The sequence below is a fragment of the Penicillium manginii genome (genome assembly GCF_028828005.1).
Source record: "Penicillium manginii strain IBT 31320 chromosome Unknown utg000004l:1.0-7231830.0:1.0-7236170.0, whole genome shotgun sequence".
In the NCBI taxonomy this organism is placed as follows: domain Eukaryota; kingdom Fungi; phylum Ascomycota; class Eurotiomycetes; order Eurotiales; family Aspergillaceae; genus Penicillium; species Penicillium manginii.
Genome location: NW_026643105.1, coordinates 4497200 through 4514339, shown reverse-complemented (window position 1 = coordinate 4514339; position 17140 = coordinate 4497200). Strand labels below are relative to the sequence as shown.

At 49.5% G+C, this 17140-nt stretch overlaps 6 protein-coding genes across 6 annotated transcripts; 4 read left to right on the top strand and 2 right to left on the bottom strand.

The window, feature by feature from the left end:
• Positions 1-122: 122 nt before the first annotated feature.
• On the top strand, positions 123-1531 carry N7533_005391 (NADH:flavin oxidoreductase/NADH oxidase; the record flags this gene model as incomplete). Its single annotated transcript, XM_057102041.1, has 2 exons — positions 123-227; positions 416-1531. The coding sequence occupies 2 exons, from the start codon at positions 123-125 to the stop codon at positions 1529-1531; spliced, it is 1221 nt and encodes a 406-aa protein (XP_056961671.1).
• A 1299-nt stretch (positions 1532-2830) lies between these two features.
• N7533_005390 (cytochrome P450) lies at positions 2831-4518 on the top strand (the record flags this gene model as incomplete). Its single annotated transcript, XM_057102040.1, has 4 exons — positions 2831-3034; positions 3089-3421; positions 3468-4034; positions 4078-4518. The coding sequence occupies 4 exons, from the start codon at positions 2831-2833 to the stop codon at positions 4516-4518; spliced, it is 1545 nt and encodes a 514-aa protein (XP_056961670.1).
• A 442-nt stretch (positions 4519-4960) lies between these two features.
• Positions 4961-5960, top strand: N7533_005389 (oxidoreductase, short-chain dehydrogenase/reductase family; the record flags this gene model as incomplete). Its single annotated transcript, XM_057102039.1, has 2 exons — positions 4961-5033; positions 5110-5960. 2 exons carry the CDS (start codon positions 4961-4963, stop codon positions 5958-5960), a joined length of 924 nt encoding a protein of 307 aa, XP_056961669.1.
• A 2017-nt stretch (positions 5961-7977) lies between these two features.
• On the top strand, positions 7978-8616 carry N7533_005388 (uncharacterized protein; the record flags this gene model as incomplete). Its single annotated transcript, XM_057102038.1, has 1 exon — positions 7978-8616. One exon carries the CDS (start codon positions 7978-7980, stop codon positions 8614-8616), a length of 639 nt encoding a protein of 212 aa, XP_056961668.1.
• A 394-nt stretch (positions 8617-9010) lies between these two features.
• Positions 9011-10954, bottom strand: N7533_005387 (uncharacterized protein; the record flags this gene model as incomplete). The annotated part of the gene is made up of 7 exons (XM_057102037.1): positions 9011-9135; positions 9185-9415; positions 9466-9773; positions 9836-10105; positions 10157-10418; positions 10471-10689; positions 10744-10954. 7 exons carry the CDS (start codon positions 10952-10954, stop codon positions 9011-9013), a joined length of 1626 nt encoding a protein of 541 aa, XP_056961667.1.
• Positions 10955-11709: 755 nt separating this feature from the next.
• Positions 11710-16591, bottom strand: N7533_005386 (Glycoside hydrolase superfamily; the record flags this gene model as incomplete). Its single annotated transcript, XM_057102036.1, has 8 exons — positions 11710-12508; positions 12568-12610; positions 12657-12784; positions 12838-13228; positions 13285-13568; positions 14083-14394; positions 14453-16463; positions 16519-16591. 8 exons carry the CDS (start codon positions 16589-16591, stop codon positions 11710-11712), a joined length of 4041 nt encoding a protein of 1346 aa, XP_056961666.1.
• Between the last annotated feature and the right edge of the window lie 549 nt (positions 16592-17140).

The window sequence follows — 17140 nt, the reverse complement described above, 5'->3', positions numbered from 1 at the left end:
CTACATAACTACGTAAGGTAACTAGGTTAGCTACCACACAGTACCCCCAAGAACCTATTTCTTTTCCTTCTTTCCCTTCCTCCATTTTTCTCTTTCAACCAACGCATTGAGAATCTCCCACCATGTCCCGACCAAACTACCCTGATATCGCCAACAAGCCCGCCGAGGGCATCTCCTACTTTACCCCAGCTCAGATCCCCCCCCGCCGGATCCGCGGCGATCCCCCAGTCTGATGGAAGTCAACCTCCCAAGCTCTTCACCCCCTTCACAGTGCGGGGTGTAACATTCCACAATCGCATTGGGGTAAGCTAATACTCCAACTTCAAGTTTAGAATCTACCCCTTCCCTGCCTACATACCTGTGGAGGCGGGTAGCTCCATTACGATCACCCCGCTGATATGGGTCTACTATCTAGCTCTCCCCGCTCTGTCAATACAGCGCCGATGATGGACACATGACCGACTGGCATATGGCACATCTGGGTGGAATCGCCCAGCGCGGCCCCGGCTTCCTGATGGTCGAGGCCACAGCCGTTCAAGCCAATGGTCGTATCACCCCTCAAGACCACGGCCTTTGGAAGGACTCCCAGATCGAGCCCCTCCGTCGTGTGGTGGAGTTCGTCCACAGCCAGAACCAGGTAATTGGCGTGCAGTTGGGACACGCCGGTCGCAAAGCGAGCACCGTAGCACCGTGGCTCAGCATGGCAGACACAGCCACCGAGGCGGTCGGCGGATGGCCCGAGAACGTCAAGGGACCCAGCGACATTCCTTTCCACGACAAATTCCCTACCCCGAAAGCTCTGACAGCGGCCGAGATCGAGCAGTTCAAGAATGATTGGGTTTCAGCGGTGAAGCGGGCCGTCACGGCCGGCGTGGACTTTGTGGAAATCCACAATGCGCATGGATACATGCTGATGAGCTTCTTATCTCCAGCGTCGAATAAGCGCACCGATGAATATGGCGGCAGCTTCGAGAACCGCACCCGGCTTACTATGGAGGTTGCGAAATTGACGCGTGAGAATGTGCCCGCAGATATGCCCGTCTTCCTGCGGGTTTCTGCGACCGATTGGCTGGAGGAGGATATGCCCAACGAACCCAGCTGGCGGGTTGAGGATACGGTGCGTCTTGCCAAGGCGCTGGCGGATAGTGGCACGATCGATGTGCTGGACATCAGCAGTGGAGGAAACCACCGCGCACAGCATATCCATGCCAAGCCTGCATTCCAGGCCCCATTCGCTATCGAGGTGAAGAAGGCCGTTGGGGATAAGATCCATGTGGGCTCGGTCGGCATGATTGACTCGGCTCATTTAGCCAACTGTCTGCTTGAGAACAATGGGCTGGACTTTGTTCTGGTCGGTCGCGGGTTCCAGAAGAACCCCGGACTGGTGTGGACCTGGGCTGAGGAGTTGGATGTTGAGATCGCCATGGCAAATCAGATTCGCTGGGGTTTCTCGAGTCGTGGTGGGGGGGGTTTACTTGAAGAAGCGACAGGGGAAGATGTAGAATTGACCTCTGATGATGAGATGAGATGAGATGAGATGAGATGAGATGAGATGAGATGATGAATCCGCTTGGTTCCTATGACCAGCTTGGCTGATTTTGATTGGTGCTCTCGTATTATCTGATTATGGTTATTTTTATCATCGTCATGCCATATCTAGGTGCTCACCGGTTCATCGGGCACTACTAAGTGGACACCCCATTTGGCTATCTGAACACTAGATCTGTCTAGTATTTAGACAAGGTGCTGTATGTGTAATCCCACGGGGTCGGTCCTAATTAAAATACAGTTGTAGTTTATACACACTTCCAAGGTTTTTGGCAACAGGGTGTGGTGCGGTAGATATGGCTAGTATGTATAGGGCATAGTTAGCTTCTGCTAGTAGGATCTACCCGATCAAATACCTAGATATGATATTAGTTACTGAGATAGTTAGCACTGGTAGATACCTAGATACCTACTCAGTTACCTACCCGAAGGTGAGAAAGTGGAATTCTGGCCCCCTACTGTAGTTCGTGGCAATACACATACAGCACATTTTCTAAATGTACAGGATAGGGTGTTCAGATAGCCAAATGGTGTGTCCACTTAGCAGTGCCCGGTTCATCGTACGGAGCAGGCGGGTGAACAATCCCCCGTAGCTAAGCAGTGCTGATCGATGCAAGGCATCAACATGGTTACCCTCAAAGTGTTCCATCAGGGTTGTCCCATTATCCGAAATACTTGGAATGTGATTCGTCCATGATTTGTTCCCCTGTGTCCAACCCCACCCCTTTTTCCCTCCGAAACGAGTATCGATTGCGAGGTCTCATCGAATCTCCCACCTGTTTGGGATAGCAGGGTCAAGAGGTCCGGTATTGACTCCAGTCCGTGTCCGCTCTCGCTCTCACTAGCTCTTACTGAAGTACTGCCACTCTCGTGTTCGCGTTCGTCATCGGGTCTGCTGTCGATCCGCTTAGGCCACCAACACCCGCCTCGGCTCGCTTATATCAAGTCGCGATTATCATCCCCCCGTGGTTTTTACTCCTACTTCATCTTGAGTTTTCAAATTAATCATTTTGATCTCGATTTTATTCTGTGTCGAGCAAATTTTGGAGACTTGGTTTGGTCAGCTTGTCTCAGCCTTGGGGCCGTCAACTTCAGCCTTGGGAAACGCAAACAAATTAACGTCGCCAAACGGTCCAACCAAACACTGGAGATCCCTGCCTTTTCCCCGTTAATACATTTGCGGTATATTGACGCTGACGCTGGCGCTTCTGGCATCTCGCTTCCTGCCCCACCGCCACTTTCGATTTAACGCCCACGACACCTAACAGGGCTAGCCGCCACCATGGGCTTTATCCAGGACAACTTTCGTTTGGTTTACGTCGGCGTGGCAGCTGCCGTCTACCTGAGACCGGAATATGTCATTTTCAACTCAAAACTCTTAACAATCATTGTTTATCTTACGATTCTCATGCTCTCAAAGTTCGCCTATCAATTGACCCTATATCCTGCATTCTTCACCCCACTCAAACACATCCAAACTCCTAGAGTGAGTTCTTTTTCAAACTTACAGTCAAAATATCCCAAGGCTAATCCCTTTTAGAGCCGAAATTGGCTTCGAGGCAATACCAAATCCATCTTCCTCGAAACACCATATCAGCTGGTAAAGGAATGGGCCAAAGAAATGCCCAACCAGGGCTTGATTCGATATTACATCGTCATGAACCTAGAAAGAGTGGTTTTGACTAGCCCCAAAGCCCTGAGCGAGCTGTTGGTCACCAAGAACTATGATTTTGAGAAGCCAAAGACTGTGCGACAGAGCTTGCGCCGCGTGGTTGGAGACGGCGTCCTATTGACCGAGGGAGATGAACATAAACTGCAGCGCAAGAACCTAATGCCGGCCTTTGCCTACCGCCATATCAAGAATCTATATCCGGTCTTCTGGGCAAAGAGCAGGGAAATGGTCGAACTGATGCAACAAGATCTGGAGAACAGAGAGTCCCCCCGACGACAACATTATTCAAGTCCGCACTTGGGCAAGTAGAGCTACGCTCGACATCATCGGTGTGGCTGGCATGGACCATGACTTCGATTCCCTACGTAATCCATTCAACAAGCTGAACAAATCCTACCAACGAATTTTCTCGCCGCTATCATTCGCAAACAAAATTTTATTCATCCTCGCAACCCTGATGGGCACTTTGACCTTTATTCAAAAGTTACCCACTCAGCGCAACAAGGACATTGAGGAAGGTGGCGAGGAGATCCGCAATGTCGCGCGGCAAATGATCCAAGAGAAGAAAGAAAAGATGAAAGACCCGAAATCCAAGACCGGGGTTGATATCATCTCAGTCGCAATGGCCAACGGCACCTTTGACGATGAAAACCTAGTCGATCAACTGATGACCTTCCTTGGCGCAGGCCACGAAACAACCGCCACGGCCTTGCAGTGGGCTGTCTACGCGCTGTGCAAGAACCCAGACGTCCAGACACGTCTCCGTGAAGAAATCCGCGCCAATCTCCCCCCCACTCTCCTCCGACGACGCAAAGTCTCTGGACGCTACCCAGATTGATAATCTGCCTTACCTGAAGGCCGTCTGCAACGAGGTTCTCCGTTTTCATCCCTCGGTTCCGAACACCGTCCGGGTAGCCGCCAAAGATACTACCCTGCTGGGTCAACCAATCCCCAAGGGCACGTTCTTTGTCATTTCCCCGGAGGTGATAAACCACATGGAGGAATTTTGGGGCCCGGATGCCGACAAGTTCAATCCGGATCGCTTTATGGGCGAAGGCAGAGCCAATAACGGCGGCGCGACTAGCAACTATGCTTTCCTTACCTTTATTCACGGTCCACGCAGTTGTATTGGGCAGGGATTTGCCAAGGCTGAACTTGCCTGTTTGCTTGCTGCGGTGGTTGGTCGCTTCCAGTTTGAGTTGAAGGATCCTGATGCGAAATTGGAATTGATGGAAGGTGCCACCGTTTCACCGAAAGATGGGGTTATCGCCAAGTTTACTGCGTTAGAGGGCTGGTAAAAGGATTGTATGTTGCCTGTTTATTGCCCGGGATGGCTGTATGTATCTAACTCGATTTCTAGGGTTGCTTATCTCCCTTGAGTCCGATTCTTTAAGAGTATGCTTCCAGCCTGTTCGTTTCGCTTGCACCGGACTTCACCGTTGCCGCATGACCGGTCTTCAATAGATCATTTTCATAACGAGGTCTGGAGAAATATCGCGAGGCTTTGACGGTTCAGCGAATAGCAGTGCGAGTTTTGCGAGCCGACGAATAGCGTCATTCCAGATCGCCCCGTTTGGCGGTCGAACATCATTCCGACCGGCACAAATACGGTCCGACAAGAATGTACAATATTACCACTATTTGTGAACTCATACGAAGCTTTTTTGAAGTACTCGAGTTAAAATCAGAAGAAAATTCTCTCGTACTTCCAATTAGTGTCCGACACAACATCCGCCCGCAATGCCGAATCTCAACTACAGCCCCGAAACAGAAATCCCAGATCTCTCGGGGAAAACGATCTTTATCACAGGAGGTGAGTTCCCCTTTTTTATTCAATTCGAAGAAACCTATAACTTCAATTGTTCAATTCAGATTCTCACTTCACGCAGGAACAAATGGTCTCGGTGCCGAATCGGCCTTACATCTGGCTAAGCACAACGCCGCGCATATCTATATCAGCGGAAGAAACGCCAAAAGCGCTGAAAAGGTCATCCAGCGAATCCAAGAAAGCGGCTCGAGCTCCGAAATCACCTTCATAGAATGCGATCTAGCCTCTCTGTTATCCGTCAAGAAGACAGGCGAGACCTTCGTATCGCAGGCATCCCGCCTAGACATCCTACTCTGCAACGCGGGCATTATGGCCCAACCACCCTCTTTGACAACAGACGGTTACGAGGTCCAATTCGGAACAAACCATCTCGGCCACGCGCTTCTCATAAAGAAGCTCCTCCCACTTCTAGAAAAGCAAGGCAGTGACGGCGGCGACCCACGAATCATCATCCTTACCTCGGAAGGGCTGATGCTCCACCCAAGCGGGGGAATTATCTTTGACAAGTTGAGAACTGTTCAGGATGATTTCTTTTTTGGGGGGCCATGGCGTCGATATGGACAAAGCAAACTTGCCAACCTTCTCTTTGCACGAGAACTCGCCCGTCGGTACCCAAGTATTATCTCCGCGTCGATTCACCCCGGTGTTGTGTCGACGGGACTGGTTGGGAATCAGAAATTCTTAGACCGCGCTCTGATTTATAGCACGAGCTTTGGGAAACTGCTGAAACCAGAGGAAGGTGCGTATAATCAAGTGTGGGCTGCAACGACTGCGAAGGGAAATATTGAGAATGGTGCGTTCTATGAGCCGGTGGGGAAATCGGCACATTATAAACTGGGCAAGACGGCAAAGGATGATCAGTTGGCGGAGCGGTTGTGGGAGTGGACTCAAGAGGTGCTCGAGGAATTTTAAATTTTGTGCTTCTTTGGGCGTAGTTATTCGGGAATCGTTTTATACCTTTACTGGATCTACTAGTCATTCTCAATCTTCGTCTCCATTGAAATATCATTTAATGATGATATTCTTCTCAAATTCATGTCTTATTAACGCTTTTCTTCATTTCAGGGAAAGTAGAATTCACGAGAGAAGCAAATCGAAGTTCCTACTTAGTTCCTGCTTTGACTGAAGAGATCTCATTCACTTCCCTTCAGCACTCGACAATCTCTTCGCGAGGGCCTCAAAGGGGACCGCGTCTCTCCCTCTTTCCCCAAGGTTTCCTAAAGTATTTGTTCAAAGATTCAAAGGCGATCTGTATCTTGCTCATTTCCAATTTCCCTAGACCTCTGGCTCAGATTATTTATTCTTTTACTATTCTGTGCATTTTCTTCTTGTGGAAATGTTTGGATTCGGATGAAACACCAACACCAAGGGCCGCGCCTCTCAAGCCTCAGCTGGCTCGACAGGAACTGAATCCTCTTGGGGTCAATCCAACAGCAACCGCCCTCTCACCTGAGCAAAGACAGTTAACGAGTGCTCAAAAGAGAAAGCGCTACGAGGACGATTTGAACTTTTCTTCCACTCTTGAAGAAGTTAGTATACATTACCCCAAGGAGAAAGAGTCAGGCCCTTCCAGTTGGGTCCCGACAAGAGAGAGATTGCGGATCGCGACAAACCTCGCAACCCATTCAAGAATGTTGCTAAAAGGGTAAAACTCGCTGGTCGGAATATAAGAGACAAATCGAAGCCCAAAAAGCCTTCACTGTTACCTTCTGATCCACTCCGGCGAAAGAAATTGGATGTTAACAAATTGGATCTTCAAAATTCTTATGTTGGGCTTGTGCATCCTGTGAGACAACCGGCGGCCAATTTTAGCAAGAGAAAGGGACCTGACCCTATCATATTCACCCCTGTTTCAACTGCTGGAAGTGTGAAGGTCATAGATATGTATGGCTATCCCACTCCGCAACAATTGGCTTATCCCAAACAAATGACATGATTTGTGAACTAACCCGTCTCTGAGGCACACTGGCATGCTAGTATAACGGTTTCTTGTTTCTTTTCAAGTTTTTGTCTCGTTTTTTCTACCTTGGTTTTCTTTCTGGTGTTCGGATTTTCGATATGTTATATATTATTTCAGTTTCTTTTTGTTTTTTTTGTTAATATACTCCATAGTACTAGTAGTTACGCATCATGCAAGTTATTAAGAGCTCGGAACCTGAGTAACTACTATCTACTCATGGGTAACTAGCCGTGGCCAACTCGGACTAGTAGGCATAATCTTTTCTCGTTATATATTCAAACTCCGCAAATGAGGCAAAACAGCTTGCTCCAGCTATGGATAAAGTTCTGTCACAATGCCTGTGTTTTCCGCCAAGATCTGCGGCTGAGTTGGGGTAACATCCCAAAGCCCGCTAATGCAGGTCTGGCCTTCGTCTTGTGTTGCATGGTTGGGGGTGCTTAGCCTCTGTGCTGTCCCCATTTAAAACTCCATGCTTACACCGTCAGAACGCTTTATAGATTCGCAGGTAGCTTTCACAAGTTTTGTAAGTAGTCCATCATAGTAGCCGATTGATTAAAGGACAGAACATCCCTTGAAAAATCAGACCCGCTGCCCGTATTTCAATCACCCTTGCGCCCTTGCTCATTGCCGCTCAGCCTGCCGCGTCGCTCAACCCTGATTTGACAGTGCTTAAAATGAGGATGTCCCATTTCAAAGCGAAATGAACGCCAAGAATCAACACGGTTTACTCTGGACGGTGGCTGTCGTGACATAGGTTGATTGGTTGCCTATGCATTGAATACGAGGATCTGCGCTGAAAGACCCCAGATCTGGAGTGCCGAGGAATTAAGGCTGGAATAAAACACGCGTGTAGATCTTTTATAAAAACGGGTTAAAGCCATCCTGATCGTTCGAACCTCTCCGCGTTCCCCAATAGACACTTTCCCCTTACACAGTGGTACTCGTGAATTCTACTCCTATCGCCCCATTATGAAGTGGTCAGCTCTTCTTCCTCTGGCACTTTCCACCATATCCCTGCTCCCTTCTGTTGGAGCATGGGAAGTGACATGGCATGACTCCGACAACAAAAGTCATAGTCGAGACGGACATGGTCCTAGCGAGTGCATTGAAATCGACAACCCGAAGGGCAAAGTTTTCAAAATCGACTCCCAGGACGAAAAGGGCATCAATATGCTGCTCTTCGATAACAGCGAATGTACCGGAAAATCGGCGGGCCAAGCAACCGAGAGCTTCTCTAAGGTCGCTTCTCTGGATCTCCTCGGTTTCAAGGTCGTTAGCCTTTCTTCGTCGAACTCCTCTGAAACCACCACAAAGGACAAGTCTGCCAGTCACACAACGACTACTTCCTCCAAAGTCTCAAATACACAGGCCCTCTCAACAAGCAGCAGTGAAGGTGACAAGTCGGTAACCGCTCAAACAACAGCTGCAACAACTGGTGCAACGACCTCAGCATCCGAAACTCCGAGTAATGCTTCTCCTACGACTTCGAGTGCAGCAAGTGCTACCACCTCCAATGCGGCAATGAAGGTTCTTGGTCCAAGCGATAACGTTGCGAAGGGACTCATGGGTGGAATTATGGGACTTGCGATGGCTCAATGGATTATTTGAGAGGCCTAGAGATGAATAAAAGCCCACCATTCTATGCTGGGTCCGTATCGTCTCTGCCTCTTTTTTGTATCGTAGAGACTTTGCACGAAGTAGCTTGAGAAAGTGTCCTATCTGAATGCTGTGAAATTTCATCGGCATACCCCGAAAAAATTTCGAGCAGGATAAATAAACCCAGTCGCCAGCTACAGCTTAAAGTCAAATCTGGACACTGTATTTGCCGATTCTCTATTCCAGTCTGATCTCAAGTTCCTCAAAACCAGATCTATTAACCCCCAAATTATGACCATTTTCTAGGGTAGTTCAAGTTGACGTAAAATTCAGGTAGATTACCTAGCACATAAAATTATTCCACGCATTCCTCCAATCATCCTCATGTACTTAGACCACGAAGTCATCAAACAGAACTCTTGGTCTCTTGAACCTCCACATGTGTCGCGGCCCTTTTCGGCTCGTCGTCGTTATCAAGATGTTTGTGAACAACCGCAGCGACCTCATTGGCCTTGTCTTTGTCTTCGAACACTGTTCAAGTCAGCTCTATTCCTCGCGGCAGAGCAGGAAGACCACTTACAGAATGACAGCTCCTCAAGCGTGCGGCCTGAAGTTTCAGGGAAGAAGAAGTAGATGAACACCAACTCAAATGCCAGCCAGCAGCAATAAACTAGGAGCCATCTCCAGGAAATGCGTGCCAGACCAACGGGGTTCACGTAAGTAGCGAAGAAGCTTGCGCCACGACCATAGAACTGAAACCATGAAATACCGCGTGAGCGGCCCATGTAAGGGAAAAGCTCGATCAGATACGCTTTTTCAAGTCAGTATATGAACAGGCTCTGGAACGGAGGGAATACACACTGTAGGTTAGGGCGTTGTAGCCGAGGTTGTATGCGGGGGAGTAGGCGAAAATGAAGAATATGGTCAGAATGGCTGCGGATTGAGCCTTTGTGCTTATGAAGCGCTCCATGGAAATAGTCCATCCAATGTATACACACAGCAGGCAGCTTGCGCAAGTAAGATACATCGGCCGACGCTTGAAGCGCGGCGCCGTCAGTGCTAGCGCAGTACCACAGACAAGACCCCAGCAGGCGATACCGATGTTGATCTTGGACTTAGTCACACCGTCGGTGATTCCAACCATGTTAAGGAGGTCGCTGAGATAGTACCTATTTGGGGGATCAGTGAGGATAAAAGGCATATATTGCAGATGTCTCAGGTGCATGCTTACGAGATGAGGGTGTTACCGGACCACTGAGTGAACAGGCCGAGAAAAGCGGAGATGAAAAGCCGACGACGCATACCGGCTGTGCGGAACATGTCCAGCCATGATTGTTTTGACTCTTCGAGCTCCATCTTGATGGTATGTTCAATTTGCGCCAGTTCTGCCTTGACAATGACCGAGTTGCGGTCCCCTTCCGCGTGGTACTTGGTGAGAATTTCGAAGGCTTCTTCGTGGCGATCTTTGCTAATCAGATATCGAGGACTTTCAGGAAGGAGCCTGTGCATGTGTTAAAAGGAGAAATTAGAATAGTAGCCGGGGTGGTCCTACATCACCGTCAGGATTTGAACCATGGCGGGTGCAATCTGAAGCAGAGATGGGATCCGCCATGCCCAGTTGGACGAGATGGTCACCGTCCCTAGGCCTACAGCGGCCGCGATGATCTGGCCAATAAAGTAGGAGGAGTTGAACAGGGATGTGAGAATCGGTCTTTCCTTCGGGTAGCCCAGTTCTCCCAGCAGAGATGACCCTGCAACGATGCAGAACGGGATTCCGAATCCTAGAAGCATACGCGCGACAATGTACATGGCCACTAGAAATCATCAGATACTATGTTACAGGTGAAAACGGGGAAGGAGAAATACCTCCATTGGAGAATCCCTGGATAATGGCCCCGACCAAGCTCACACATGAACCAAACATAATCGTCCATCGTCGTCCGACCCATTGGTTGAGATATGGGACAAAGGGCAGGGAAAGAATAGCCCCGAGAGAGTATGCAGCACCCAGAAAGCCCTTGAGGTTTGCTTCAATCGCGTACTCAGGGAGCCCATTCACAGTCTTACCGGTTGTATGACCGAAATCTATATCATAGCGTCAGTATGCTGTAAAGCTCGTTTTGGATCGTTCTGACTTACACTTGTTCCAAGTATACACAATCTGAACAGTGTTGATGATCTGCGAGTCGAATCCCGACGTGATTTCGATACCCATGCACGCCAGAAACAAGATGGAATATAGTCGCCTCAGATTCGGCTTCTTGTACCAAGGCGTACGGTCATCGGCCAACAAGTTAGCCAGCACAGGTTCAGCAACATTCTCCTCGCGCTTTTTCCCCACTAAGACCATGTTGAAAGCCTGAGGTTGATGTTGATGTTCGAATGCTCGCAACTGGAGTGCTGATCTGTGGACCCCTGAAGACCTGCGAAGACCGAATCATGGACACTATATATCCCATTTGTTTTAGGCTCTTTACCCACTGCAAGACCCCCCAGCGTGGCCCAATTTCCAAGAGCCAAGACTTGTGTAAGCCATCAGGTCATGCGTAGACTGGCTGGAGGGATTCATTCTGGAGTATCGAGTAAAATAAGCCGGGTAAGATCCCCGTTGGAGATATTAAAGTTTCGTCACCCCACGGGGTAGCTGGAGGCGGGGTGGGGAAGAAAGGCCAGCCAGCATTCTCGAGGCTGGCGTGCAAGCTGATGGGTGCAGTTGCTCAACGCCAAGCACTTGGGCCTTGGCACTGTAGTTTAGCCTAAAGAAGGCTAGCTGGATGCAGGGACTTCGCGGAGTCTCCCCGAATGCCTCGGCCCAAGAGTGAGATTCAGACGATGGCCAGCGGTAGTTCGCGAGGGGATAGAGGTGTTGCGGGTAGAGACTAAAAGGGAAACGGAGCTGTCGCAGATCTCTCTTACTACGGCACCCCAAGCCCGCGATCGACCCATTGTTTCTGTCAGGTCAGCAATATCTAGAGATTACTAGTGTTCTCTATACGAATTTGGCCACAAACTATATTCGATTTTTCCAAATAGCTGCTGCTTTAGTAGAATACCTATACTATTCATGGCGATGAAATACCTTGGTTGGTGCTCTCATATTTTATTCTACAATTCCAAACTGACATGCATCAGCCACTCCAGCAACACACTTAACTCCTTAATCCCGCCGCCTTCCTCGCCCCATATCTTCAAACGTTCAATCACCACCCGTACACATTCCGCCCAGTCGGGAGGAATGTTCACATATTCAGTCGAGGGGCGCTGCGTCAACTTTGCGCGAAATCCCGCAATCAGACAAAGCGCATGGTTGAACCGGACTCTACATGCTCCCCAAGACCCCGGATGCCGGAAAAATGGCACTTCATTCTGAATGCGATAAACTGCCAAAAGAAGCGCCTCGCTCGCTTTAACCCCATACAACGTCGCCATGCCCGGTTCAAGTGGTACATGGATGCAGAGGTATAGATATGCGCGACAAAGCAATTCACGCACCTCGACGTATCTCTCACGGCTTAGCTTCATGAGCTCATCCTCCTTTGGTCTCACGGCGGATTCGAGAGGCATATTGAACCGGAGTGTATGTGGGAGGCAATCTACCCACTGTTGAAGTTGGCCTTCCAGCTGAGCCAGAGTTTCTGCCAGATTCTTGATGGTCGCCAGGTCGATGTCTGGAGAAAGCACGCGGACTGCATTGCGGGCTCGGTTGAGAAGCCTGCGCAAGAAGATCTCGGCCAGATAGTAGTAGGAAGATGCTGCTTCGAGGTCTGTGGACGAGGGGCTGGAAAACGTCCAACCAGAGTTGTCGTTGGATAATTGTCTCGTGGGAAAGCTGGGGAGGGAATAAGGAAAGTCGGAGAGGCTTAGGTCACAGGGTGGAAGATCTGTCAGTTCATATCGAACCTCACTATTTTATGTCAGTCAGATGTGAGGACTTCAAGTTGAGATCTGTGGTTCATTACATACCATTCAGATTTCAAGCATGTCCAGTAAAGTCGCTGCTCCAGACCTGAGGGGGTTAGAAATATACGCAATGGGGACATTGACTGACTGACTCTCTTCTTGTGCGCTTCTCACTGTCTTTCCCTCGCGGTGCTTCAAACGATACGTTTGCCACAGCATGGATGCTGTCCGGAACATTTTCCAACCGGGCACCGGTTCGATGTTATATTGGTACCAAATTCTAAACAAGATTAGATACTCATATCTAGAGCCAATTGGGACGAGTGATCTCACCCGAATAAACAGAGACACTGCACTCCGAGTAGGGTATCATCAAGATACGCAGTGGAAATGCGCTTACGTGCCATGGAGAGGAATGTTAATGATTCCTTCATTCGGTGCTCCGGAACCGACATCGTCATGTAAGTGACCGGTGGACTGAATGATCTTTCATTGTAAGAGACCTCCCGGGTTTCGTCATCTGGATAATTCCCCCAGATGGCCGCAAGCGCAAAGATAAGTAAAACCAAGCACGACGACGCGGACCACTCAAAGCCATTTTCTAGCACCCGAGCGATATGGAAGTCTAGCTGGCCAGGGTCAACGATCGGATTCTTGGTCCAGATCTTGGTCATAAATATTTCTCTCAATTCGAGGAGTCGTTGAGGATCTAAGCTAGGTAGAGCTGCAAGTGTCCATTAATGTGCGATTCCGGAATTTAAGGCGTCAGGGAGATCGTACCCGTCTGAAAGCGATCTGGCTTCTCGGAATACGCTGCCATCGGGAAAGTCGAAAAGGGCTTCTCTTTCGGAAAAATGGGCCAACTGAGAATCATATCCGACCCGGTAATAGGCGTTTTGGGTGCATCATTGCGCGAAATCGACTCGGGATCTATCTCGTCCACTGGTGATGGCGACGCCTGTTGTGAAAAGAGAGTAGACCCCTGGTTCGAAGACAGGGTCTCTGACAGAAGTCGCTCTTGACGTTCTACTGCGTCTAGAATTCTTGCCCCCCATGTCTCTAGACTTTAAACAGAATTTATGGTCATTAGATGCCTCAGCTAATGGAGAAGTTCTATGGGAACCGACACCGAGATGGGATCCGTCTGCGGATACTCGCATGCTACACCCCGCTGGATACATTTGGCACACACTGGCCGTGCTGAATCGCACCGAGTCTTGCTGAGACGACAGGCATCGCATGCGTTAAGAACCCGAGTATGCTTGCGAGGTTGCGCAGTTGACGAGGCTTCCATTATTCCTGCTGAGACCTCCTGCAATCGCACACGGAAAACCAAGGGGAAAAGGTGGTGATAATTTGAAAAAGCCAAGAAAGACACGATTGGTATTGAACTAGGCAAGCGTTGGCGGAATCATCCGTCCAATCAAGCTAGGTCAGTCTAAGATCATTTAGCCGGCAATTGAGCCAAACGAAGCCGGATGAATCCCTTAGAGTCCCAGCCAATAGATGGTGCGATCGACTTGAAAATTGCCCCGGGCTACCACTTCCTGGCTTGAGGTTCCTATTAACATTTCATACGTCCCTTGCTCGCTCTTCCACATGTCCTCAATCTCGTCCCAGAAGCTTGTCGCATATCGGTCGAGTTGGATGTCAACCGTTTTTTCTTCCCCGGGTTGAAGGAATACCTTTTCGAAACCATGCAATTCCTTGTTTGGGCGTGGGGTTGGGGATTCCGGGGCGGAGATGTACAGCTGGAGAACTTCGGCGCCCGCCATTTTGCCTGTATTTTTTATTTGTACGGTGGCGACCGCAGGACAGTCCATGTTGAAGATCTGAGGGGCGACGGTAACAGTCGATGAGACTTCGAAGGTCGTGTATGACAGGCCATGGCTTTGAAAGGGTTAACGAGAGAGGGTTAGGAAACTGGGAGATAAAAGTTCCAACTCACCCAAATGGAAAGAGGACTTTTCGTCCAGTCTTCTCGTAAAATCGATAGCCCCCATAGATATCCTCGCCATACAACACTCGGCCACCAACACTGGCGTAGTTGAGATAGGCCGGATTGTGTCTCACATCGACTGGCCAGGACAAGGGCAGCTTTGCGCATGGATTGACATCTCCGAAGAGAACATCGGCAATTCCATGACCCGTCTCATTACCTCCATACCAGGCCTGCACGATGCACCGAGCCTGATCGGCCCACGGCAAGGTGACTGGCGTACCAGACTGATTGACGATAACGGTCTTGTCTGCGGCGACTTTCAACACCTTCGAGATCAACCGATCAACTCCCGGTGGCAGATCCATATGCGTGCGATCGAATCCTTCAGACTCCCAGTCCTTGTTCAGTCCAGTACAAATAATAGCGTAGTCGGCCTCTGTGGCGATTTTCACTGCATTCTCGATCATTTTATCCTGGTCCATCCGTAAGCAGGCCCCCAGATTTGCGGCGCCGCCGCCGAAATTCACCATTCCCACTGATTTCATTGTGGTAGTGTTGGCAGAACCGAACTCAATCCGAATTTTGTATGTGGTACCAGCAACTAATTCCTTCGATCCCAGCTCTTCAATGGTGCCTTTGCCGAAAAAGGCTGTTCCGCGCGTCTGGTTCGTTGTATTGTTTATCACGAGCTCGTCATCGATATAGAGATTCGCTGTGCCAAAAACACTCAGGCCAAAGTCCCAAAGTCCGGATGCGTCTGGCATGAATTGGCCACTCAATGTAGCCCAGAACAGCTCTCGGTTGAGACCGGGAGCATTATAGTCCATGAATTGAAAGGCTGTCGTCGATATAGGCTCGGTGCTGATCAAACGTCTTTTTTTGCCTGTCGGCTCGTTGTAGAAATGAATCACAGCATTTGTCAGGAGACGGTCTATCACGGGGAGCATCTTGTGAGCGTAAGATCCTACTTCATAAAGCAGGTCTGCGTTAGGATTTGCTTCTCTGCAGGCTTCGTATAACGAGACAGAGTAATACGGCTCAAGCGACGCACTGCCACCCCCCGATATTGCGGGAGTCTTCATGTGAGATCCTATCAGGGCGAGCTTCTTGATGCCCTTTGGAAGGGGTAAGATGTCTTCGTTCTTGAGGAGTACGATGCTGTTTGCGCAAATTTTTCGGTTCAGCGCTCTATCCGTTTGGGAATCCCGTCCTCGTTCCACTTCTGACACTTCGACCTGGCTTGCTTTTCTCACGAATTCCAACACCTTTCGAGCTCGTGCATCGATGGTCGATTGCTTGATCAGTCGAGCCTGTACGGCGGACTCGATGTACTTTCCTCGATATCTGGAAGGCCCCGGCATTTCCAGGTCAAGGCCCGCGTTCATTGAGTCAATGGTCGTATAGGTACCGTACCAGTCGCTCATAACCAGCGGATTCCATTTCCATTCTTCGCGGATCAAATTGAGCATGCGAGCATCTTCTACCACATGTTTCCCATTGATTTTGTTATAAGAGGTCATGAGCGCGCTCGGCTTCGCATCTCTCGCGACGATCTGGAAGGGTCGCAGGTAGATCTCACGCAAAGCTCGCTGTGTGACGAGCACATCCACCGCTCGACGTTCATGCTCCTGGTCGTTGCCCACGAAATGTTTTACAGTGGAAATGATTCCTTTGCTTTCGGCTCCGAGGATGATTGATTTGCCCAGAATGCCCGAGAGATGTGGGTCTTCAGCAAACGACTCAAAGCCGCGGCCACCGAGCGGAGACCGTGGCATGTTGATTGTAGGGCCCAGCCAGCAGTGCGCTCCTTTCGCAATACACTCGTCACCCAACAATCTCCCCGCTTGATAAATCAGATCTCGATCCCAGGTGGCGCCCAAAGCTGTGCCACAGGGTAAACATGCGGCTGGGATTCCGGCGAAGAATTTCGTGCCCCGAATACCATTGGGACCGTCGGTGGCGCGAATCGAGGGGACGTTGAATTCGGGGATGGGATGTGTGTGCCAGAAATCAATTCCTGTTTGTCTCAGCGGCTGGGGTCTTATAAATCATCATCATCGTCTCGGTATTACCGGATAAAAGAGCGATCTTGTCTTGCTCGCTGATGTTCGTTAAAACTTTCTCGACATCAAATGTGGCCGGCATCATGATGATGAATGAGCAGTCGGAAACAGAAAAATGTCAAAAATGGCAAGAAAACCCTTGAAACAGAATTCTATGAGCGTAACCTCCACTGGTACGTAGAGTGAACAGAAGATGACGCGAGTATTTATAACAACTTGAAGTTGTACTAGTAGTACCGGGCGCAATTCACCGCTTCAATCTTTTTGGATAGAGCTCACTCTCCGAGGGGACTTCTAGGCGCTACCAGTAGTCTCTTGAATTCCCGAACCCCCGAGACACCCAGTGATGCGCTGGCGGCGGAGCCTCCCCGGCTTTGGTGGGGACCTCACTTGTGCTCCAAGGTGGGGATCCCCGCATCTCACGATTCTCAGCTATTCTCCTCCAAGTGCATACCAGAGAGTAGCAAGTTTGAGCATCGCGTATCGTGGGTGGAATGGAAGAAACCAAATAACTTCTTCCAACTTATCAAGACCGACTTACCACCTGGTAATAATAGTAGCACATGGTATACATGGACACTTATTACTGTAATCAAATGAGGTGCTTAGTGTAGGCTTGATGAATAATATG